Source organism: Xiphophorus hellerii, chromosome 4, assembly GCF_003331165.1.
Source record: "Xiphophorus hellerii strain 12219 chromosome 4, Xiphophorus_hellerii-4.1, whole genome shotgun sequence".
Lineage (NCBI taxonomy): Eukaryota > Metazoa > Chordata > Actinopteri > Cyprinodontiformes > Poeciliidae > Xiphophorus > Xiphophorus hellerii.
Genome location: NC_045675.1, coordinates 190,001 through 215,773, shown reverse-complemented (window position 1 = coordinate 215,773; position 25,773 = coordinate 190,001). Strand labels below are relative to the sequence as shown.

Below are 25,773 nucleotides of genomic sequence, written 5' to 3'. Positions count from 1 at the left end.
GCCAAGTTTGGTGAGTTTTTGAATATGATAAAGCCCCCAAAAAGGCACACGAAGAGGTGGGAAGAATAATAATAATTAAAGCTGCAAGCAGCCTCGGGCGGCCCTCGCAGCAAGCGCCGCTCCGGCCTATTGGCCACCGCGGGGGTTCCGGCCACCGCAGAAGCTGTCGCGCGTTTTCCAGAGCCGCAGCCCGCTCCCCACCGCAGAAGCTCTGCCGCAGTTTCCAGCACTGCCGCCCGCTAGCCGCTGCAGAAGCTGTCGCGCATTTTCCCCAAATTACATCTCAAACCCGTTGGGCTCTTTAGAGCAGAACAAAGGTCATACATATCCAGTTTGGCGCCAATCGGATGATCTATGCGTGAATAAGAGCCAAACGTATGCATATGGCGAGGGACTGATGTTCGCCGTTTGGCCACGCCCACACGGTTCAGCCAGAAGCGAGCATTGACAGAGCTCATCATCCGAATTACCTTGATTAGGTCAAGAGAGCCATAAACAGAGCTTTCCAAGGAAAAAAATAGCACTTCCGGTTCCGAGGGGGCGGGGCTTAGATGACGTCACAATGTGATGACGTAGGATCGACAGGCAAGCCTCCAGGATCACTCAGGCCAAGTTTGATGCAGCTCGGTCAAAATATGTGGAATGTAGAGGCAAACGTATACGAACGGCGTTGCCGCCATTGAAAACTCTTGGCACTTTAAAGCAAGCGAGACCAACTTCCTATCTGTCATCCAACACAGAATCACCTTGATTAGGTCAAGAGAGCCATAAACAGAGCTTTCCAAGGAAAAAAACGGCACTTCCGGTTCCGAGGGGGCGGGGCTTAGATGACGTCATAATGTGATGACGTAGGATTGACGGGCAAGCCTCCAGGATCACTCAGGCCAAGTTTGATGCAGCTCGGTCAAAATATGTGGAATGTAGAGGCAAACGTATACGAACGGCGTTGCCGCCATTGAAAACTCTTGGCACTTTAAAGCAAGCGAGACCAACTTCCTATCTGTCATCCAACACAGAATCACCTTGATTAGGTCAAGAGAGCCATAGATGAAAGTTTCCAAGGAAAAATATAGCACTTCCTGTTCTGAGGGGGCGGGGCTTAGATGACGTCATAATCTGATGACATAGAATTTTCAGGTATCACACCAGCATCACTCAAGCCAAGTTTGGTGCAGCTCGGTCGAAACATGTGGAATCTAGAAGCAAACGTATGGCATCGGCGTTACAGGTCACTTCGCCACGCCGCCACGCCCAGCTGCTATCTCAAAGCCGGTCAGGGTTGGAATCCTCAACACACCAACATGTCTTCTGTGTCTGGACACAGTTTCATGTTGATGAGGTCAAAGGGCTAAGAGAGCGACCGCTCACAGTAAAACATGACACTTCCTGTTCTCAGGGGGCGTGGCTTAAGTGATGTCATCATTTCACCACAGGGTATTTTAGGACATCCGATGCTGATCAATCACTGAAAGTTTGGTCCCTCTATGTGTTTTTTTATAGGAAATATAAGAGTTTCGTGTTTCATGGCGAGTAGGTGAACTTTGACCCCTGCTAACCCCCCTTCAACATACTCCAAAACTCACCAATTTGATAACTTTAAATCAAACATGCCTTATGATCAGACTGACCGAGTTTGAAGTCGATCAATCGAAATCCCTAGGAGGAGTTCGATCAAATACGAAGGCTGTAAACGTCAAAATCGAGGAAAAAAATGGACGTTCAAGACAAAATGGCCGACTTCCTGTGATAGTTGGCTAATAACATTAAATGTAAGTTCTGAGTCTTTTGGTGAGCTCTACAAGTGTACCAAATTTCATGTCTCTACGATGAAATACGTTCATACCATTGTGTCAACAGAAAATTGCTAGTTGCCGCCGTTCAGCAATTTTTTTTGCGATTTTTGCGACAACCTTAAAATTCAAAATTTTTAAATTTTCTAGTCGCGACCGCCAAGTTTGGTGAGTTTTTGAATATGATAAAGCCCCCAAAAAGGCGCCTCTTTGGGGGGGCAGAATCGTAATAATAATTAAAGCTGCAAGCAGCCTCGGGCGGCCCTCGCAGCAAGCGCCGCTCCGGCCTATTGGCCACCGCGGGGGTTCCAGCCACCGCAGAAGCTCTCGCACGATTTCCAGAGCCGCAGCCAACTCCCCACCGCAGAAGCTCCGCCGCAGTTTCCAGCACCGCCGCCCGCTAGCCACCGCAGAAGCTGTCGCGCATTTTCCACACCCATCAACCAGGCGACACGCGTGAATGCGTTCGGCAGCGCTCCCCGACGACTGTCAAAAAATCTGGTGCAGATCGGTCGATGCGTCGAGGAGATACAGCCCATGTATTAACTTAGGGGGCGCAGTGGAGTCAAATTACATTTCAAACCCGTCGGGCTCTTTAGAGGTGAACAAAGGTCATACATATCCAGTTTGGCGCCAATCGGATGATCTATGTGTGAATTAGAGCCAAACGTATGAATATGGCGAGGGACTGATATTCGCCATTTGGCCACGCCCACACGGTTCAGCCAGAAGCGAGCATTGACAGAGCTCATCATCCGAATTACCTTGATTAGGTCAAGAGAGCCATAAACAGAGCTTTCCAAGGAAAAAAAAGACACTTCCTGTTCTGAGGGGGCGGGGCTTAGATGACGTCATAATATGATGACACAGGGTCGTCAGGGATCCGACCAGGGTCACTCGTGCAAAGTTTGGTGCAGAAGCTATCGACCGTTCACAGTAAAATACAAGACTTCCTGTTGTCAGGGGGCGTGGCCTACGTGATGTCATCATTTAACCATTGGATATTATTGGACACAAGATAATGATCAATAACTGAAGGTTTGGTGTCTCTGTCAGTTTTTGTGTTAGAATTACAAATTATTTAATTTTTTCCTCTTTAATTCAACATTGAACTGTCATTCCGTAGGGCAATGCTGCCCTCTGGTGTCGAATTACTGAAATAATGAAACTATTTCAGTGGGCAGCAGAGGGCAGCATTGCCCTACAAACGACGAACATGGACTGTTTATTATATAATTACACAGAAGATCTCTCTAATTCATTCTGAGGGGGCGGGGCTTAGATGATGTCATAATATGATGACATAGCATTGTCAGGTATCACACCAGGATGAGTCAGGCCAAGTTTGGTGCAGCTCGGTCGAAACATGTGGAATCTAGAAGCAAACGTATGGCATCGGCGTTACAGGTCACTTCGCCACGCCGCCACACCCAGCTGCTTCATCGCAGCCGGTCAGGGCTTGGATCCACAACACACCAACATGTCTTCTGTCTCTGGACACAGTTTCATGTTGATTAGGTCAAAGGGCTAAGATAGCGACCGTTCACAGTAAAACATGACACTTCCTGTTCTCAGGGGGCGTGGCCTAAGCGATGTCATAATTTCACCACAGGGTATTTTAGGACACCTATTGATGATCAATAACTGAAAGTTTGGTGTCTCTGTGAGTTTCTGTGCAGGATATATAAGAGTTTCGTGTTTCATGGCGAGTAGATGAACTTTGACCCCTGGTAACCCCCCTTCAGCAATCTCAGACAGTCACCAATTTGATAACTTTAAATCAGACATGCCTTATGATCAAACTGACCGAGTTTGAAGCCGATCAATCGAAATCCCTAGGAGGAGTTCGATCAAATGCAAAGGCTGTAAACGTCAAAATCGAGGTCAAATGAACTTCAATCTAAAATGGCCGACTTCCTGTTGGGTTTCGACCATGGCTGTAATAGACTTTTTTGTACGTCCCGACAAGATACACATGTGTACCAAGTTTCGTAATTCTAGGTTTAAGCATGGCTTGGGGCTGTTCATTTAAAATACTCTAGGGGTCGCTATAGAGAAATTAGGCCACGCCCACCAAATTTTGTTATGAATTCCTGTCGGTGAGTGGATAAGGATCCATCCTAGTGAGTTTGGAGCAGCTGGGCCCGAAATTGTGGAATTCAGAGCCAAACGTATGGCAACGGCGTTACAGGTCACTTCGCCACGCCGCCACGCCCACCTGCTATGTCAAAGCCGGTCAGGGTTGGAATCCTCAACACACCAACATGTCTTCTGTCTCTGGACACAGTTTCATATTGATGAGGTCAAAGGGCTAAGATAGCGACCGTTCACAGTAAAACATGACACTTCCTGTTCTCAGGGGGCGTGGCCTAAGTGATGTCATCATTTGACCATAGGGTATTGTAGGGCACCCGATGACGATCAATCACTGAAAGTTTGGTCCCTCTATGTGTTTTTGTATAGGAAATATAAGAGTTTCGTGTTTCATGGCGAGTAGGTGAACTTTGACCCCTGCTAACCCCCCTTCAACATGCTCCAAAACTCACCAATTTGATAACTTTAAATCAAACATGCCTTATGATCAGACTGACCAAGTTTGAAGTCGATCAATCGAAATCCCTAGGAGGAGTTCGATCAAATACGAAGGCTGTAAACGTCAAAATCGAGGTAAAAAATGGACGTTCAATACAAAATGGCCGACTTCCTGTGATAGTTGGCTTATAACATTAAATGTAAGTTCTGAGTCTTTTGGTGAGCTCTACAAGTGTACCAAATTTCATGTCTCTACGATGAAGTACGTTCATACCATTGTGTCAACAGAAAATTGCTAGTTGCCGCCGTTCAGCAATTTTTTTTGCGATTTTTGCGACAACCTTAAAATTCAAAATTTTGAATTTTTCTAGTCGCGACCGCCAAGTTTGGTGAGTTTTTGAATATGATAAAGCCCCCAAAAAGGCACCTCTTTAGGGGGGCAGAATCGTAATAATAATAATAATAATTAAAGCTGCAAGCAGCCTCGGGCGGCCCTCGCAGCAAGCGCCGCTCCGGCCTATTGGCCACCGCGGGGGTTCTGGCCACCGCAGAAGCTGTCGCGCGGAATGTAGAGGCAAACGTATACGAACGGCGTTGCCGCCATTGAAAACTCTTGGCACTTTAAAGCAAGCGAGACCAACTTCCTATCTGTCATCCAACACAGAATCACCTTGATTAGGTCAAGAGAGCCATAAACAGAGCTTTCCAAGGAAAAAAACGGCACTTCCGGTTCCGAGGGGGCGGGGCTTAGATGACGTCATAATGTGATGACGTAGGATTGACGGGCAAGCCTCCAGGATCACTCAGGCCAAGTTTGATGCAGCTCGGTCAAAATATGTGGAATGTAGAGGCAAACGTATACGAACGGCGTTGCCGCCATTGAAAACTCTTGGCACTTTAAAGCAAGCGAGACCAACTTCCTATCTGTCATCCAACACAGAATCACCTTGATTAGGTCAAGAGAGCCATAAACGGAGCTTTCCAAGGAAAAAAACGGCACTTCCGGTTCCGAGGGGGCGGGGCTTAGATGACGTCATAATGTGATGACGTAGGATCGACGGGCAAGCCTCCAGGATCACTCAGGCCAAGTTTGATGCAGCTCGGTCAAAATATGTGGAATGTAGAGGCAAACGTATACGAACGGCGTTGCCGCCATTGAAAACTCTTGGCACTTTAAAACAAGCGAGATCAATTTCCTATCTGTCATCCAACACAGAATCAACTTGATTAGGTCAAGAGAGCCATAAACAGAGCTTTCCAAGGAAAAAAATGGCACTTCCGGTTCCGAGGGGGCGGGGCTTAGATGACGTCATAATCTGATGACATAGCATTGTCAGGTATCACACCAGGATGAGTCAGGCCAAGATTGGTGCAGCTCGGTCGAAACATGTGGAATCTAGAAGCAAACGTATGGCATCGGCGTTACAGGTCACTTCGCCACGCCGCCGCACCCAGCTGCTTCATCGCAGCCGGTCAGGGCTTGAATCCACAACACACCAACATGTCTTCTGTCTCTGGACACAGTTTCATGTTGATGAGGTCAAAGGGCTAAGATAGCGACCGTTCACAGTAAAACATGACATTTCCTGTTCTCAGGGGGCGTGGCCTAAGTGATGTCATCATTTCACCACAGGGTATTTTAGGACACCTATTGATGATCAATAACTGAAAGTTTGGTGTCTCTGTGAGTTTCTGTGCAGGATATATAAGAGTTTCGTGTTTCATGGCGAGTAGGTGAACTTTGACCCCTGCTAACCCCCCTTCAGCAAGCTCATACAGTCACCAATTTGATAACTTTAAATCAGACATGCCTTATGATCAGACTGACCGAGTTTGAAGCCGATCAATCGAAATCCCTAGGAGGAGTTCGATCAAATGCAAAGGCTGTAAACGTCAAACTCGAGGTCCAAAATGGACCTTCAATACAAAATGGCCGACTTCCTGTTGGGTTTCGACCATGGCTCTAATAGACTTTTTTGTACGTCCTGACAAGATACACATACGTACCAAGTTTCGTAATTCTAGGATAAAGCATGGCCTGGGGCTGTTCATTTAAAATACTCTAGGGGTCGCTATAGAGAAATTAGGCCACGCCCACCAAATTTTGTTATGAATTCCTGTCGGTGGGTGGATAAGGATCCATCCTAGTGAGTTTGGAGCAGCTGGGCCCGAAATTGTGGAATTCAGAGCCAAACGAAATTCGACGGCGTTCGCAACGCCGCCACGCCCACCTGCTTCATCGCAGCCGGTCGGGGTTGGATTACTCAACACACCAACATGTCTTCTGTCTCTGGACACAGTTTCATGTTGATTAGGTCAAAGGGCTAAGATAGCGACCGTTCACAGTAAAACATGACACTTCCTGTTCTCAGGGGGCGTGGCCTAAGTGATGTCATCATTTGACCATAGGTTATTGTAGGGCACCCGATGACGATCAATCAATGAAAGTTTGATCCCTCTATGTGTTTTTATATAGGAAATATAAGAGTTTCGTGTTTCATGGCGAGTAGGTGAACTTTGACCCCTGCTAACCCCCCTTCAACATGCTCCAAAACTCACCAATTTGATAACTTTAAATCAAACATGCCTTATGATCAGACTGACCAAGTTTGAAGCCGATCAATCAAAATCCCTAGGAGGAGTTCGATCAAATACGAAGGCTGTAAACGTCAAAATCGAGGAAAAAAATGGACGTTCAATACAAAATGGCCGACTTCCTGTGATAGTTGGCTTATAATATTAAATGTAAGTTCTGAGTCTTTTGGTGAGCTCTACAAGTGTGCCAAATTTCATGTCTCTACGATGAAGTACGTTCATACCATTGTGTCAACAGAAAATTGCTAGTTGCCGCCGTTGAGCAATTTTTTATGCGATTTTTGCGACAACCTTAAAATTCAAAATTTTTAATTTTTCTAGTCGCGACCGCCAAGTTTGGTGAGTTTTTGAATATGATAAAGCCCCCAAAAAGGCACACGAAGAGGTGGGAAGAATAATAATAATAAGAAACAGTACAGATACAATAGGCCTTCGCAGCGCTTTGCTGCTCGGGCCTAATAATAAGAAACAGTACAGAAACAATAGGCCTTCGCAGCGCTTTGCTGCTCGGGCCTAATAATAATTAAAGCTGCAAGCAGCCTCGGGCGGCCCTCGCAGCAAGCGCCGCTCCGGCCTATTGGCCACCGCGGGGGTTCCGGCCACCGCAGAAGGTCTCGCACAATTTCCAGAGCCGCAGCCAACTCCCGACCGCAGAAGCTCCGCCGGTGTTTTCAGCACCGCCGCCCGCCAGCCACCGCAGAAGCTGTCGCGCATTTTCCCCGCCCGTCCACCGGGCGACACGCGTTAAAGCGTTCGGCGGCGCTCCCCGACGACTGTCAAAAAATCTGGTGCAGATCGGTCGATGCGTCGAGGAGATACGGCCGATGTATCAACTTAGGGGGCGCAGTGGAGTCAAATTACATCTCAAACCCGTCGGGCTCTTTAGAGGTGAACAAAGGTCATACATATCCAGTTTGGCGCCAATCGGATGATCCATGTGTGAATTAGAGCCAAACGTATGCATATGGCGAGGGACTGATATTCGCCATTTGGCCACGCCCACACGGTTCAGCCAGCAGCGAGCATTGACAGAGCTTATCATCCGAATCATCTTGATTAGGTCAAGAGAGCCATAAACAGAGCTTTCCAAGGAAAAAAACGGCACTTCCGGTTCCGAGGGGGCGGGGCTTAGATGACGTCATAATGTGATGATGTAGGATCGACGGGCAAGCCTCCAGGATCACTCAGGCCAAGTTTGATGCAGCTCGGTCAAAATATGTGGAATGGAGAGGCAAACGTATACGAACGGCGTTGCCGCCATTGAAAACTCTTGGCACTTTAAAGCAAGCGAGATCAACTTCCTATCTGTCATCCAACACAGAATCACCTTGATTAGGTCAAGAGAGCCATAAACGGAGCTTTCCAAGGAAAAAAACGGCACTTCCGGTTCCGAGGGGGCGGGGCTTAGATGACGTCATAATGTGATGACGTAGGATCGACGGGCAAGCCTCCAGGATCACTCAGGCCAAGTTTGATGCAGCTCGGTCAAAATATGTGGAATGTAGAGGCAAACGCTACCAGTGTTAGAAAAAATTTACAAGACAACATTGATAAATGTGGCAAAACATTAAATATTTGGCTTCAAAGAGACTTGACGTTGTTTGGTAGAACTTTATTAACAAAAACTGAATCCTTAACCAGGCTGACGTATCCTGAAACAGATTAACAGAATTAATTTTAACTTTATTTGGAAAAAGAAGCACCATTACATCACAAAAATGATCCCTAAAAGAAATGTTAGGAAGGTGGTATCAAGGCAATCGATTTTGAAATTATGAAGGGTACATTCAAAATTAGATAGCTTCAGTCCTTTTTAAAAAACTGTGATCTTATTTGGTTTGTTATACCGTCGTTTTTATTTCAAAAAGGTTGGAGGTATTGAGCTGTTATTGAAATGTAATTTTGAATTATCTAAACTCCCTACAACTCTAATTTCCATCCACCGATTTTGTTACAGAGGAACTTAATGTTTAAATAACTTCAGTCCTCATAATGTTCCACTGTGGAACAACAGAGCCATTTTATGTGGTAGAAGATCTATGTTTCTAGAAGATTGGTGGAATAAACAAATCTGGTCAATTACTCAGTTACTGGATTGAAATGGTGAAATTCTAAGTTTGGAGGAATTTAACAGGAAGTATGGAGCTGATTGTTCACTAACAATTTATAAGAAAGTTTTACGTAGTATCACTAATGTCCTCATTCAGTCAGTTAAAAACAATTTACCTAATTTCTTTATTCCAAGACTCCATAAGATTCAAATTGAGCATGTGGACATTAGAGATAATAAATGCAGCAACAAGTTTTTCAATCAGTATTCTATAAATATTATGTACCGAGGACGAACAAATAGGACAGTTTTCTTACAAAATGATGATCATTTGAAATTCCCAATTCCTCCTAAATATAAAGAATTACATTTTAAAATAATAAATAACAGATATCCTTCAAATGAGTTCTTAAGAGAGAGATTTATGTTTAATGTTGAGAATTGTGGCTTTTGTAAAACTCAATTGGAAACAACTAAACATTTGCTTTATCAATGTAAAGAAGTTTTAAACTTATGGAATCAACTTCGAAATTTTCTGTCTTCTAAAACAATAAATGTGGATTTTATTTCCTTACAAAACATTAAATTCGGTTTATCTATCAAAGAAAAAAATTTGGAATTTTTAGTCAATGTTCTAATGATTATAACCAAATATTATATCCATAAATGTCGCTATGCAAAATGCTGCCTCTCAATCTCTGCTCTAAAAAATGATCTTTCCTTTTTTAAAAGATTTCTGAGAAAGATGCAGAATTTAAATGCAATTAAATTGTTTGAGTTAATGGAAGAATTTCAGTTAGTATTCCCCTCTGATTAAGTTATTTTATTTTATTATTATTTTTTACTATTATTATTATTTTTTATTATTATTATTTTATCTAATTTTCTTTTCTTTTTTTTCATTATTTTAATACTTTGTTCTAGCCTTGCATCTAATTGGTTTTGTCAACAGCAGGAGTTGTGATATTAGTTTTTTTTGTAATGTCTGTTATTGACGTGTTGTTTGAGATTGTTATTTTTGTATATTCAATAAAAGGAAAAAAAGAAAAATAGACGGGGAAAGCAGACGCCGACTTCAATTTCCCCGTAGAAGAAGAGACGGAGGCAAGCGGTGGCCCACTTCATTTTCACCCGTAGAAGAAGACTATTCGCTGCAAATCTATTGGTTGGCTTGTTGTTTTTAATCTGATTGGTTGGTTGACCTCTCTAGCGTTCTGCACGCTGAGATGTGAATTAGTCTTTTACAGACCCCGATTTAATGAAGTTCTCTTGAGAATTTTCATAAAATCTTCGCCAGTTTCAACCAGGAGTCTTTCTGATTGCTTTGAAGCTTTTTCCGTCGAGGTAAGATTTTGCATATTAATAAGGATTTTATGAATGTCAGTTTGTTAAAATACAGCGCTGTACTACGGCCATAATATAAACTATTGCATGCACTTCAGTAATATCCGCTACTGATGTTAATAAATATAAGCCTGGAACCGTTGCTAATCGTCGGTTACGTGGGGCTTGAGCAAAGTTTTTTACTTGTCAAGATCTGTGTCGGCAGCGCGCTGCAGCCAGAGAGGCGCGTTAAAATGTCACATTTCTAATTTTAATCAAGAGTTAAGTTTTTTTTATATATATATAAATAGCTTTTTTCCCTCATTCTGAATCGTTTCTGTACTCTCTGTGGGGCCTGTAGTGCTTCATAGAGATTCAGGCTGTCTCTCCGTCCTCGTGCTGTTAGCACGTAGCTCCTAGCACTTAGCTTCGTGCTCGTAGCTCGTGCTCGTACCTCGTGCTCGTACCTCGTGCTGTAGCTATCGTGCAGTGTTCAGGCTGTTAACTGCTATGTTTTACGGCTGTTTGATTTTTACAAAATGTCTAAATTAAAAGAAGACGGAGAGTATATAGTTGTGTTTAATGTTATTTTCCTCAATTAGAAAAAGGCACACCTAAAAGACAACAGCTGCTTATTCACTTATAATCACAGATTTCATTGGTGCTTATACAGTGAACCCGCTAGTGATGTGTCGGTCGCGAACGATCCGGCTCTAAGAGCCGGCTCTTTGAAGTGAACGATTGGAACCGGCTCCACAATGGGAGCCGTTTTAGGATCCTATTTGGGAGCCGGGTTTTTTTCTACAGTATATCGCTGTCTCTCCGCCTCCCTGTCGTTGTGCTTGTGCTCTGCAAGTGCCAGAGCCGATCGTTTTTCCCCACGTCTTTTTTTTTTTTTTTTTTTTTTTGTCCTGCAGTGCCTGGCTGTGTCTGCTTCGCGGTTTTTTTGAGCAGTATTTTTTTTTCACAGTTCATTGTGTACTGCGTCCTGATTTCCTAAACAATCTCCGCGCTTCTTCTCTACCTGTGCGCCAATAACGTTACAGTATTTAAATATACGTAATACAGCTTGGCAAATTATTATGAATGTTTTAGCCCAGAAGAAAAAAAAGAGCGACAACTATTGATAAGTATGTTCTTCTATCGAAAAAACACACCTGCACCACAGACTTCAGAAGAAAAAGACACTAGAGAGCGGATTCAACTCGCAGCGTCACAGTCAGAGGCACAGTGAAATACGCGAGTCACAATTTGTACTACTGTACTTTGTATTGATGATTAAAATTATTATTTTACTGTAGTTATTTTTAAGAAAGCGTTATATTTGTTGTAAAATGGGCCTGAAAACAGGTTTTGTTTGTTGGTTTCAATGTAGGGTCTTTAATTATGCTAAATAATAATTTATAAAAAATAAAGGTAACTACTCCACGGATTTCGCATATCATGGGTTCTTTTCACAATGCAACAACTGTGAAAAACGATGGTTCACTGTATATTATGTATATATATATATATATATATATAACACATTTTATTTGTAAAGTGCCTTTTAGCAACAAGGCATTTGAAAGTGTTTTGCATCATTAAAACACAAAATTGCAATGTAATAGTACACACAGTCAACACATTACATTTTGCACATCAGATAACTGATTAATATTTTATGATTAAGCCTGGTCGCAGGTTTTAGTTATAATTACTGAAGTTGTGCATTGAGTCTTGATTGTATGTATGTATATATATAACTTTAATATTTATATTGTTGTAATTATCAATATTCATAGTACTGAATTATTTCATGTCAAAATGTAGATGCCTCGAGGAAAGTCCCATCGTCGATCGGAAGCTGCAAAAAGGAGAGTAGAGGCAGTCCGGCTCGAACGAGTTGGGATACCCAAGGCCTCCAGCGACTTTGAACCACGTCAGTGTTAAATTTAATTACATTTCTTTAAATTTTATGTCATATTTCTATGTCAAATGAAATATCCAGAGTACATAGTGCATATTTCTTTAAATAATTTGTATTTCTTTTTGGATTTTTGTTATTTTTTAGAGCGTGGCACAGGCGTGCGGCACGCTGTGCGAAAATGGCCAGTTAGTGAAGTGACTAATCACTGTCACAAGCTGGTCGTTCCAGAGGGATTGCCCAATAAGAAAGTAAGTAAAATGAGCAATGATTTCAAATAGAATATGTAGGCATAAATCTTATCTTGCTGTGTTTTTTCTATTTTAGTTTGTTCTTCTGATTGGTGCGTCCCACTTGCGCTCTTTTGTGGACGGCATTGTTGAGATGGCAAGCGGCTGCTTGCAGTTTGGATTTATTTCAACTCCTGGTGCTCACGCAGCCGACCTGCGTCTCGAGGTGTTGAATGCCGTCGTACCTCGAGAGCCTGACGCTGTCTGCATCATGGCTCCATCAAACAACCTTACGGCCAGTCGTCACCCAGAAGAAGCCGGACAGGAATTTGAGCGGTACCTATTGGCTGTCTGTTCTCGTTGGCCTAAGGTAATAACAATGGTTGATTTAAAGTGGTTCTTCATGCTGGTTCACAGAGTGCTGCCCTGCATGTTTTAGGTATTTGCCTTCAGAGACACATCTAAAGCATGCAGAGCAATGGTCACTGAGGACTGGGATGGAGAAACACATAAATATCAATTTCTTAATAGGTTCATGGGCAATATAAATGTCTAAATATGTTATTTTTGTAGGTTTTTTGTACCGGCTTCGTCCCCCGCCTGACTGAGTCCAGAGAGAAGCAGGAGTGGTTCCAGCAGGAATTCCACCGCAGGTCGGCAAAGCTAGGTACGTATTAAAATATTTCTCATTATGTTCTTTTTTTGGTGAATGTTTGAAAATTTCTTTTCATTTTATCATGATGTTTTTAGGGATTCGGTACTATCCAATCGCTGACAACTTTCCTCTGGGCCGTCGCCATCTGTGGTGTCCTGATGGCGTGAGTAAATGTTAATTTTAAACACAGTGAGGAAAAATTTTGAATTTATATGAAATATTAATTTTATCTCTAATGATTACTGTTAATATGTGCAGATCCACTTGAGCGATGACCACGGGATGCATATCCTCAAAGAACTGATTTGGATGTTTTCCTATCAGTTCCTGGAGTTGTCAGCACCAAAGCCACTGGTGCAAAGTCCGGCAACTCCTCCTTACAAACCGAGGTTTGCACCCCGTGTGGTGGTTAAGGGACAGGAATGTTCTCGTCCTTCTTCTCCTCTCCCTACCGAATGGACGCTCGTGAGATCCGGCAGGAAGGTATGAGTTTTTTATTTTTGCTTGCAGTGGAAGAAAGATGTTTGTTTAACTATTGCTAGTCATCCCAAAAATCTTATATGTCATCTACCTTTGCAGAGGAACCTCTCGGGAGAATCCGACTGTTTGTCTGATTCACCCAAGAAAAGAGTGGTTCATCACCAGGTGCGTGAAGCTTGCAGCTCTGTATAAGATGTAATTTTCAATGTCACTGGTATCTTAATAATTAATATGTTGGTCTTATAGCGGGACGACACTCCTGTGGCTTTATCGGAGTGTGCCATCCCGTCCAATCCTGTCCGTTTCTCACCCGCTATCTTGGTGGCCATGGAAACAGTCTCTCCATCGGCCGTTCCAGATGTTCGCACAGGCACCGAGGTAATTAGCAGAATGCTGCAACTATTAACAGTGTCATTATTTGCTTTTATATATAACATGAATCTGCAATGTTGTTTGCGATATTACAGACAAAGCCTGTGGAACATCAAAAAAAACCAGCTGTCTCAAAGTCTAGGCGCACGAGACAGAAAGTTTGTAAAAGCATAACCTAATTAATTATTTTTAGTTCAGATGATTTTATGTTATTTAACTGTTCTTTTCTTCGTTTCTCCTTTAGGTTTCTCCTGTATCTTGTGTAACTCCTGCTACTAACACTGTAAGTGTTTTGCACATTAAAGTTAAAAGTGTAATGAATGTTGAACAGTGTCAAGTGTTTTATTGAAAACATTTGACATTGTATCTTTGTTGATCTTGTGCAAAATCAGCTTATTGTTATGTTTTTGTGTCATTTATTTGTAGGTTGTGCTTAAGCTGCCCAGGTTGCTGGTGTCTGATGCTCGTCCTGCTTGTCCTCCTGTGGCGTCTGACTCTCCTGCTTCGGGACCTGCCTGTCGCTTGGAGGTTCCTTCTGGCCAGGGGGTAATGTCTCCTTCAGTGTGTATTAATAAAAAATGTTGTCTGAGTGTTGTTCCTTTCATTCTACAATTTTCATAACAGAAATCAGATTTTCTCTTCCAAATTATTGTCATTGGCTTATGTAATAAATCTGTTGTGCATAAAAAGGAATCAATTTGCAGTCAGGAGAGATTGAAACGTTAAATGTAGATATTTTTCAAGGTCTCCCTTCTGAAGCTGCTATGCCCAACCCCAGATAAGCGGAAGAGGATGGATGGATGTCTTTTTCAGGGACATATTGGACTAAAAGTAACAATTGAGGCTCAAGCAATTAATTAGATTGCTCACAATGAATCAATTTCTGAAGTAATTAACTAATTTAGTAATCATGAACTGGACTATTTTGGGTCAAAAAAGGCCATTTGCTATAAAGTCAAAAGATTTAAAAGAGTAATTTAGGAGAAATTGTATTGAAAACATTTTTTCCATTTAAAATTAAACAATAATTTCTCTGTAAGCTTTGTAATATACTTTATAATAACGTTTTGGGAAGAGAATGGGACTGTGTGATTTACTACAGCAGAGTTAGACTGAGGGCAATTTCACGTTTCCTGTAACATTTGTAGGTAACCATTAGACTGCGCTAAAACCCATCCATATTATTGTGGAATTTCACTACAATAGTCTTAAATAATTTCTTATTTGGTTTACATATATATTGTATAAAACAGACTGGAATGAAACATTAGCACAATGTGGATATTTTCTTTTTTTAATTTGATTGAAATAATTGTTAGTTGCAATTATGCTAATGATAGTATATTTAAGGAAAAGTCATTACCAAATGAGGATGTACAAATGTCATGGTTTTCATATTTTCACTCTAGACGACTGAGGACGTGGCCGACTTCCAGCGCACGCAAACATCACCCAAAGGTCAGGCTGTTAACCCCGTTCCTTGCAGGTGTTCAACGGGGCTGCCACCGTCTCTTGTTGCAGGGACATTTTTTGGTACTAATCACTCTAGCTCTGATACCATAATGTCATGTAGTGTTGTAGCAGCAATAAAACACCACATTTCTCCCGTCTGTACCTGGAAGACGTCAGATGTAGATGAAGTCGGTGTAGAAGGTCGGAAGTTGGCGGAATATGTTGCTCGAGAGAGACCAAACAGAGGTCCAAAGCCGGAGTTGTGCAAGCTGGTTGAAGATCTGACTATTTTTGGTCGAAAGTGGAAAGTAGTAACTGGAAACATTGTGTTTGGGACACTTGGTTTTGAGCAGGAAGAGGAACTGTATGAAATATTAAATAAGTACTTGTTGAGAGATGGAATGTGTATCTTTAGTCTTCATGGTGCAACTAGCTTGATAATCCAGCATGGAGACTACTTTGTCGTCGTGGACTTTGGAACACGGAATTCACAGGGGTTGGCATCTCAGTTCGGTACGTCGGTAGTCGTGTTTAACACGTGTTTAAATGATTTAATGATTCACCTTCTTAACCTCAGGGAATCATTAAATGCGACCGAGTACGGAATCTTTGCTATTTCTGTACAAGAGATGTACAGTAATGTGGAGACATGTGCAGCAGTTACTGCTGACAGACAGGCTAGAGATGCATGCCATAGTGCAAGTAGCCATGTCGCATCACTCAGTGGATCGTTTCATCAGGGTGATGTTAAGTTTAAATATGCCGGGGTTCAGTGTACAGCCATAAGTGCTGTTGCTTTAACAAAGCACACACTGGACAGCGTTTTTTCGTGGAATGCTGACATATTGGATGATGTAGTTGTTTTGGGTGATCAGCTATATACATTTTTGCGTGACAACAATTTAATCAGTGGTGGAAGTCAGCTTCTCTCTGTTCCAGACTTGCCTAAAAAGATGCATGTTGATGGGCAAAGTTTTGAGTATGCTTATGGGGACTATGTTGCTGGAGCTATTGATACACTGGATCCAGATCTTCTTGAATCAGGTGTGCACACTAGTCTTTGGGATGGACTCAGTAAGATGTGTGCAAAATATGAAACCAGCTTTATTACAATAAGTGGCAGTACTTGTGCCCTTATTAGTTCTAATGGACGTTATGCTGTTGTGGACTCTCATGCACGTAACACCGACGGCATGGTACATGCAACTGGAAAGAGTGTTGTCCTTTACTTCAACACTCTTGATGATGTTTTTGTGTACATTGAAAGGTTTTCTGGTCAACTGAATGTCACTCCCAAATTATTTGAGATCAGTGGAGTTGATATTGTTCAGACAGGCTCAAGTAAAATTGCATCTGAACATGTAGCTACTGTTCCAGGGAGCAGCAGTGGTGTTTTTGATCACACCTTTACAGGTGTTGACATGCAGGACGATTCTTGTGGAGAACATTCATCCCAACTTGACATGTCAGACATGGATGATGATGTAGTTGTTACTGGTGTCCAAAGTAAGGTATTGTATTTTAACCCTGTCTCTGAAGAGATTGCGCGGTCACTGTGTGGAAAGTTGAATGTGGAGTATCAACGGGGAAATTCTGTATCTTCTGTGGTCGGGGAACTGGGTGTGCCATGTCGGACGGAAAAAATTGTTGGAGATGGAAACTGCTTTTTCAGAGCACTTAGTCAAGCCATCAGTGGCACCCAGAAAAATCATCGCAAAATTAGGCTTGCTGTTGTTAAACAGTTACAAAGGAATTCTCACACATATGATAGCATTTTAAGAAGTGAGTATTCCTCCATATCACAATATATTGCTGTTTCAAGGATGCAATATGTTGGCAGTTGGGCAACTGAAGTAGAAATTAAGGCTTCAGCTGATTATTTTGGTGTTAACATTTTCACATTTTGTGACGATAAATGGCTTGAATACAGTTCTTTGAGTAGTTTGTCCAATCATGCTCTTTATTTGCAAAATATTAGCGGTAATCATTATGAGACGGTTACTTGTGTGAAGCAGCCTCGGTCACAAACATGTTATGGTTATTGCATGAATAGTGATCTTTCTGGGGAATATAAAACTCGGCAAGTTACAGCAGAACAAAATATTGCGTGTATAAAGAAAGTAAAAACAGAGACTTCCGTCAAAGACGAGTGCGTGGGTATTTTACAAGATAACCAAAATACTTCGCTATTTACTCCCATCTCTGAAGTTACTGCTAAAACTCTGTGTAAGAATTTAAAAATAGATTTTGAAGAACATAATTTTCAAAAAGTAATATTGCGTGGGCCTTTGGGACATGTGTGTAAGACTAAAAATATTATAAATGACGGTAACAGTTTTTTCAGAGCTGTAGCCTATGCACTTACTGGTTCTGAGAAAAATCACCGTAAAATTAGACTCGCTGTTATTTCACACATGACCAAAAATACGAAAGAATGCGGAACATTTTTGGAAAAAGATTTTACTTCTGTGACAGAATATGTTAACCAGTCACAGATGAAGTACGTCGGTCACTGTGCTACGAAAATTGAGTTTAAATCTGCCGCCAATATGTTAGGACTGGATATATATGTATTTAACGGCACACAGTGGACCAAATATAATTCAAATAGTCTTTTTACCAATGAAGCAATATATTTACAGAACTGTGATAAGCATTTTGACGTCGTTATTTGTGCAAAGCAAGGTGATAAAGACTCTTGCTTTGAACTTTGTGGAGAAAATGTTTCGTTAAAGAAACAACACATGCGTACAAGATCTCCACAAGTCCAGAAAAATGCAAAGCAAACTGTTTTAAGCGATAAAGCAAATTACAGTTATTCTATGTATTTAAGACAAAGAAAGAATCAGAGAAATACCACTAAATATAGAACTAAAATGGTATATAGGCAGAAAATTAAATTTAATAAAACAATCACATATAAGAAAAATTTGCTATACAAGGAACAAAAAAGAAAATGGATTAGAAATAAATATCGTCAAGATGAGGCTTACCAGAAAAAGCTTAGGCAAGTCAGCATTATCAAATACAAGGAAGACAAATGTCATCGTGAAAAAGTCAAGCAAATTAGCTTTATTAAATATAATCAAGAAAAAGCTCATCGTGAAAAACGTAAGCAGATTAGCATTGCTAAATATAATAAAAACCAAAGTCACCGTGAAAAAGTTAAGCAAAACAGCATTGCTAAATATAATTTAGACAAAAGTCACCGCGAAAAAGTTAAGCAAAACAGCATTGCTAAATATAAATTAGACAAAAGTCACCGCGAAAAAGTTAAGCAAAACAGCATTGCTAAATATAATTTAGACAAAAGTCACCGCGAAAAAGTTAAGCAAAACAGCATTGCTAAATATAATTTAGACAAAAGTCACCGTGAAAAAGTTAAACACTTAAGTAGAAAGCAATACCTTAATCCACAACATAAGGTCCACATAATATCAAATGTAGAGCTAAAAAGACGGGAGATTAAAATAAAGTCAAAGGAGTTTGATTTTGTTGTCGCGCAATTTTTCGACAAAGTAAAAGAGGGGCCCAATTTTGTGTGTTGCGTGTGCTTTCGGTTGTTATTCAAACATCAGGTGTTAAATTGTCGCAAAGATTCCTACAGGAAAACAAAAGAAATGTCTTTAATCGCAGATAAATGTATAAGTGACGATTATGTGCATATATGTAATAATGCGTGCATTTCACCATGCAATCTAAAAACCTGTCGAAATAAGTTGTATATCTGTTACTGTTGTCATTACAAAATTAGCAAAGGTCAAATGCCCCCAGAAAGTTCATGCAATAATTTGACTGTTGATGACATCCCACCTCAGTTGGCATGCTTAAATACTTTGGAGCAACATTTAATAGCTTTACATATACCGTTTATGAAAATGTTGGCTTTGCCCAAAGGTGGACAAAATGGAGTTCATGGTCCTGTTACTTGCGTCCCTGCAAATGTTGCTGAAACCTGCAGTATGCTACCACGTAGTACTATGGAAGGGTCTTTGTTACCTGTTAAGTTAAAGCGTAAATTGACATACAAAGGTCATTATGATTATCAGTATGTTGACTCAATGCATGTTCAGGAAGCTCTTTGGTACTTGAAACATTGTAACTTTCATTATAAAAATGTAGAGTTCAATGAATCTTGGATCAATGAGTTTTGTCAGGAAGATAGTAATTCTGTTTTATACAATATTAGTGTTAATGAAGAAAATGAGGACATGTCCATAGATGAAAATGATGATGACCTTTTACATGACAGACAGCAACACTGCATGTTCCAGGACACTTGTCTTATGCCGGTAGATATAGGACAAGAAGCGTTGGATCTTTATGTTGACAATGTGTTGAATTTAGCACCGGGGGAAAATAATAACCCTATAAAACTGCTTTCTGATTGTACTAACGAAGCAAAATGTTTCCCTGTTTTGTTCCCATCGGGTTTTAACACATACCATGAAAAGCGGCAGTATCGTTTGACTTTGAGTCGTTATTTTAATAACAGACTTCTTCATGCTGATGGTAGATTTGCACGTAATGTGGAATATATTTTCTTTGCACAGTACATGTCAGAACTGGAGCAGGTTGTCTCTAAAGTTTCAATAGCTTTACGTAAAGGTACAAGTCGTACAACTCAAAATATGAGTGAGGTTTTAAGGGATGAACAGTCCATAAATAAGTTGTTGGAGTTTGATGATGGTTATCGTTTCTTGAAACCTATTCGAGGCACACCAGCTTTCTGGCAGACGGCTCAACGTGACTTGCTAGCTTGTGTTAGAATGTTAGGGAAACCCACATGGTTTGCTTCGTTTTCGTCTGCAGATATGAGATGGACTAATCTGCTTTATAGCATCTTAAAGCAGGAAGGGCGAACGCAGACTTTGGAGCAGTTGCAATGGGCAGAGAAGTGTGAATTGTTACGTCGAAACCCTGTTACTGCTGCTAGAATGTTTGATTTTAGATGGCATGTTTTTGTAAGAGAAGTCCTCATGTCTCCTGCTAATCCGATTGGATCAATCGAAGACTACTATTATCGTGTAGAATTCCAGCAGCGTGGCTCTCCTCATTGCCATTGCCTTTTTTGGATTTCTGGTGCTCCAATTTTGGACAAGAACACAGATGAAGAGGTCATTGCATTTATTGATAAGTATGTGACATGTGAAATTCCATCCGAAGAAGATGCGTTGTTTGAAGTAGTTACATCTGTACAACAGCATTCAAAACGACATTCAAAAACTTGTAAAAAGAAAAAAACTGTGTGTCGTTTTAATTTCCCTAGGCCTGTGTCATGTCGCACGTTTATATGTCGTGGTGAAAAATATCAAGATCCGGTCAAGACTTGTACATGCAATTTGGATAAAACTGATGGTAGTGCAGATTGTGAATGTCTTGTTAAGAATAAGACGCGTCCGGAACAAATGGACAGCGATGTAGCAAGCAATATTTTAACAAAGATAAAGAATGCCATTTCAGGTGACAACTGTCCATATAATACTGTGGAAGAAATGTTTGAAGGCTTGTGCATGAATCAAGATATATTTGAAACGGCATATAAACGATTTAGTAGGAATACACATGTGGTATTGAAAAGGCAAATTAATGAAATCTGGATTAATCAATATAGTAGACCACTGTTAAAAGCTTGGGATGCAAATATTGATATCCAGTATTGTGTTGATGCATATGCATGTTGTGTTTATATTGTATCTTATATGTCAAAAAGTGAACGTGAAATTGGTCTTCTTCTAGGAAATGCACAAAGAGAAGCAGCGAAAGAAGGTAATGTTAGTGCTAAAGAGGCTTTAAAGAGACTTGGTAGTGTCTATTTGCATAATCGTGATGTTTCTGCTCAGGAAGCAGTGTATAGACTTACCAACATGCATTTAAAGGAGTGTTCTCGGAAAGTTGTTTTTATTCCAACTGGGGATAATATTGTAAAAATGAGTTTACCCATTTCTGTATTGAAACAAAAAGCTACATTGCAGGATCTTACCCCAGAAGACATGTGGATGACTGGTATAGTTGACCGCTATAAGAATAGGCCGAATGATGATGTGTTTCCTGATATGTGCCTGGCCAAGTTTGCTTCAGAGTATCGCGTTTTGTCCAAAAATGAGAAATGTAGAAATCCAGTAAAATTGAATAAGAATTTTGGATTTGTTGTGAAAAGAACTCGGACAAAACCAGCAGTTGTTCGTTATGCGCGTTTCTCTGAAACAAAAGAGCCAGAAAGGTTTTATCAAAGCATAATGCAGCTATTTCTGCCTTATCGCTTTGATAGTGAACTGAAACCTGCACATTGTGAAACCTTTGGTGACTTTTATCAAACTGGTGTGATTAGTTTTGTTGATGGAACAAGGCATTCAGTAAAGTCTGTTGTAGATTTAAATAGGAGTGAATTTGAGGTGGAATCTGATCATTTTGAGGCTGTGGACAATGTTACCGGTGATGTAATGCTGGAAGATGCATGGGCTGAATTGTGTCCTGAGGTTGAATTGGAACGCTTGGAGTGTGTGGAATTACAAAGAGAGAGACAAATAGAAAACAGTGACCCGGAACAAATTCCTGATTTAAGTTTGCAGCGTAAAGAATTTTCAGTATTTGAGAAAAGAAAAGTTACTAGAACTGAAGGCCTTGCATTAATTAGATCTTTGAATGAAAAACAGTTCTCTGTTTTTTATCAAATCAGGCAGTGGTGTCTAGCCAAAGTTAATGGAAAAAATCCTGAGCCACTGCATATTTTTATTACAGGTGGTGCTGGTACAGGAAAAAGTCATTTAATCAAGGCAATTGAATATGAATCCAAACGGTTATTGTCCACTGTGTGTCAGTCTCCTGACAACACATGCGTGTTACTGACAGCTCCCACCGGCATTGCCGCATATAATTTAGAAGCAACAACAATCCACACCACATTTTCTATTGGAAAGGATGTACGCCTACCGTATACTCCTTTGAGTGAAGAGAAATTAAATTCGTTGCGTGTCAAATATTGTGATCTCCAGCTTCTTATTATAGATGAAATATCGATGGTTGATCACAATCTCTTATCATATGTTCATGGTCGATTGCGTCAGATAAAACAAACCGTAACATCATATGGTAATATTAGTATAATTGTAGTTGGTGATATGTACCAGCTTCCACCTGTGAAAGGTAAACCACTTTATTCTGATGGTGTTGCCACAAATATATGGTCAGATTTATTTAAAATTGTAGAGTTAACTGAAATAGTTAGACAAAAAGATGCTGTGTTTTCTCAAGTGCTAAACAGGATGAGAACTCGCTCCAAAGGCACACCAATATTGGCTGATGATTTACAGATTTTAAAACGTTGTGAAACAGGTGAGGTTAGCTCAGCCTTGCACATATTCGCAACCAATAAACAAGTAAATGAGCACAATATTCACCGATTATATGAGACTTGTCCTGAATTTGTTAGCATTGGGGCACAGGACTATGTCAATGATAAAAAAACAGGAAAATTGAGGTTGTTGGAAGGAAATCATGCAAAAGCTTCAAATACTTGCTTATCAGAAGTGTTGTTATTGGGTAAAGGAGCGCGTGTTATGTTGTGTAAAAATGTGGACGTTAGCGACGGTTTGGTTAACGGTGTTTGTGGTACTGTTACAGAAATATTAATACCAGAAAAGGACAAGTTTCCTAACGTGGTGTATGTAAAATTTGATGATGATCGTGTAGGCATGCAGAAGAGGAAGAGCTGCCACTATGCATCATCAGATTTGGCTGGATCCACAGCCATTGGACCTGAGGAGGAGAGAGCCACCGTTAAAGGTGGCATGCGGCGACAATTTCCACTCAGGTTGGCATGGGCATGTACAGTACACAAAGTTCAAGGACTAACTGTTGACGAAGCTGTTGTATCTTTTAGTAAAATATTTGCACCGGGTCAAGCTTATGTGGCTATAAGTCGTGTAAGAAGTGTTTTAGGATTGACGATTCAAGATTTTAATGACAAAAAGATATATTGTAAGGATGAGATTTTGGTTGCACTTCAGAGTATGACACCTCTTTTAAGTGGATCAATTCAATTGGATCGATTTAACACATCTGTTTTTACTGTATTCCTAATGAATGTGCAAAGTTTGAATCGGCATGTAAAAGATTTATCCTGTTATACAGAACATTGGAAACCAAAATGCATTGCCATAACAGAAACATGGGTGTCTTCAACCCACACGGATACAGTAAAGATAGATGGTTACAGCTTCACTAATCGTCCACGATGTTTGTCATATACTAGTAGGCATCCGGAACTGATTGCGTTGCAAGACCAACAACATGGTGGTGTTGGCATCTATTGTGCAGACGATGTAGAATTTGAAATCCTACAGCAACCAGAGTTGAATTTGGAGTGTTTAGTGTATCGGTTTTGTAGTTTTAACATGGTGCTTGGCGTAATTTACCGACCGCCACTATACCCTCTGTCACTATTTAAAAATAATTTAGGTCAGTTACTTGATTGGCTTGAGAAACAAAGTGACACCATTGCACTGATTGGAGATTTCAATTACGATATTTTGAAGTCATCAACTATCACAAAATTTGTTTGTGATAAAGGATACCTCCAAATGGTTGTAGAAGCAACCACTGAAAAAGATACTTTGATAGATCATGTTTATGTTAAATCAAAGACATATAAAGTGGAGGCAGTAGTTGTGCCTACATATTTTAGTGATCATGAGGGTATAATGTGTGGTTTTAGCTTGTAATCATGAGGGTGTAATGTGTGGTTTTAAGCTGTTGCAATCATGTGACATTATGAACATTAAAAAAAGGTTTTGCTTTCTTCATCAAAATTAATTGAAATCTTTAAGACATGAACATTTTTTTTAATAAAATATGAATAAAATCACTTTATAGTGTAAACATTAGTATTCCAATTTAATCAAAAGTATCTTAGCAGCTGTTATTGCAGCTTTATGTGAAAAGTTAACAAAACCTTTTTAATTGTTTAAAGTTCATTGATATTTAGTTATGTATTTAGGGGTTTCGTTTCTTGCATTAAGACAGCTTTTATGAAAGTTTGATAGTTAAATTGGTGGATACACACCGACAAGTAATAATGTAAAAGTAACACTTTAGTAATTGGAATATTATTTATTTGTATTCATATTATCTAGTTTCCCTTTGGGATCAATAAAGTATTTTTGAATTTGAATAATGATTAAAATGTATGTTGTTAAATCTTTGAAGCTGTTCTTAATGCAGGTTTTGCTTTACCTAGTCGCATAGCACAAAAAAAAGCAAAGGCAGTCGTTTTGGAACTCCACAATGTGGACGAGGTTCAAGTCCTTGGACTGCCCTATTGATTGTGCTGGCAATTGAAGGTAAAGGTTTAAAAGCATTAAACCTCCTTTAGTGGGAACATTTTAAAGTTACTATGATTATGAACTGAATCTATGCATAGCAGTATTATGATTCTTGTGTGATGCATGAGCTCAGAAAAAGGCTTTTTACAGCTCTGAGCATTAAGTGCTGGGCTACGGGTTTTGCTTTTCTCTGTCTTTGTGTTCCTCTCCTTTGCAGGTGTTGCTGATCCGTTGATTTGGAGCGCAGAGTATTTGAACCTGGCTCTCTCCACCTTCTGGGTCGCCTTCGGCATCCACTCTGCCTTCTTGATGCTTGTGGGGTTTTGTTGCCAGGCCTCAGCTCCTGAACTTTTGCACATTTGAGTTTGTCTTTGTTTTTGCACTTCAACTGTTCCATGTGCACTCATACAACACATCCAAGCATTAGCATTACATCACTGATACTAACATCCACAATCCATTGTTGTTTTTGTTAATAAATATTCCTTTTTATGCACTTTTACCACTGCATGGTCTCCTGTTTTCTTATGACTTTGAGCCGGTTGTAACAGACAGAAAATGCTGTGAAATTGAAGAAGAATTACTTTATTCATCCCAGCAGGGAAATTATTTCGCAGTTACTGCAAGAATTTTTTATAAACAGATTAACACACACACGACAGGAGCTGCGTCTGCAGGCAGCCAGCTGAGCCGGCGCCATTTTTGAAGGAGGACATGCGACAAAGGTCATCGGGAGTCGAACCCGCGACGTCCGCAGGTCTAAGGCCTCCAAATGTGGGGCATGCTAACCCCCCTGCCACCACAGCACGCTCCTCAAATTGCATTTATATTTCTCACTGAAATTTATTAGTTTTAGCATGAATTGTTTGAAAACATTTGAGCAGGAATTTATGTAAAATCATACAAAGTTGCAATCTAGTGTCCAAGTCTGGATTTATTCTGTCATGTTTAACCTGCTATTAACATTATTATTAGTACTAGTAGTATTACTAGTGTTGTAATCACTTATGAAATAGGTGCAGTGTAAATCATCATAAATAAAACAATAGTTTTGTATGACATGGG

At 40.5% G+C, this 25,773-nt stretch overlaps 1 protein-coding gene across 1 annotated transcript; it reads left to right on the top strand.

The window, feature by feature from the left end:
• The first annotated feature begins 10,155 nt into the window (after positions 1–10,155).
• Positions 10,156–25,210, top strand: LOC116718128 (uncharacterized). The gene is made up of 13 exons (XM_032559810.1): positions 10,156–10,311; positions 12,103–12,211; positions 12,344–12,447; positions 12,524–12,796; positions 13,000–13,093; positions 13,177–13,244; positions 13,340–13,564; positions 13,661–13,726; positions 13,808–13,939; positions 14,029–14,091; positions 14,178–14,216; positions 14,360–14,479; positions 15,343–25,210. Exons 2-13 carry the CDS (start codon positions 12,103–12,105, stop codon positions 24,106–24,108), a joined length of 10,059 nt encoding a protein of 3,352 aa, XP_032415701.1. The 5' UTR covers positions 10,156–10,311; the 3' UTR covers positions 24,109–25,210.
• Positions 25,211–25,773: the final 563 nt, after the last annotated feature.

What these genes read in the sequence shown, in the direction of transcription:
- LOC116718128 (XM_032559810.1), top strand. Translation starts at nt 12,103, where the DNA reads ATGCCTCGAGGAAAGTCCCATCGTCGATCGGAAGCTGCAAAAAGGAGA. An exon ending in CTCCAGCGACTTTGAACCAC is followed by an intron (nt 12,212 to 12,343) that starts GTCAGTGTTAAA and finishes GTTATTTTTTAG; the next exon opens with AGCGTGGCACAGGCGTGCGG. An exon ending in TCTGTTCTCGTTGGCCTAAG is followed by an intron (nt 12,797 to 12,999) that starts GTAATAACAATG and finishes TTATTTTTGTAG; the next exon opens with GTTTTTTGTACCGGCTTCGT.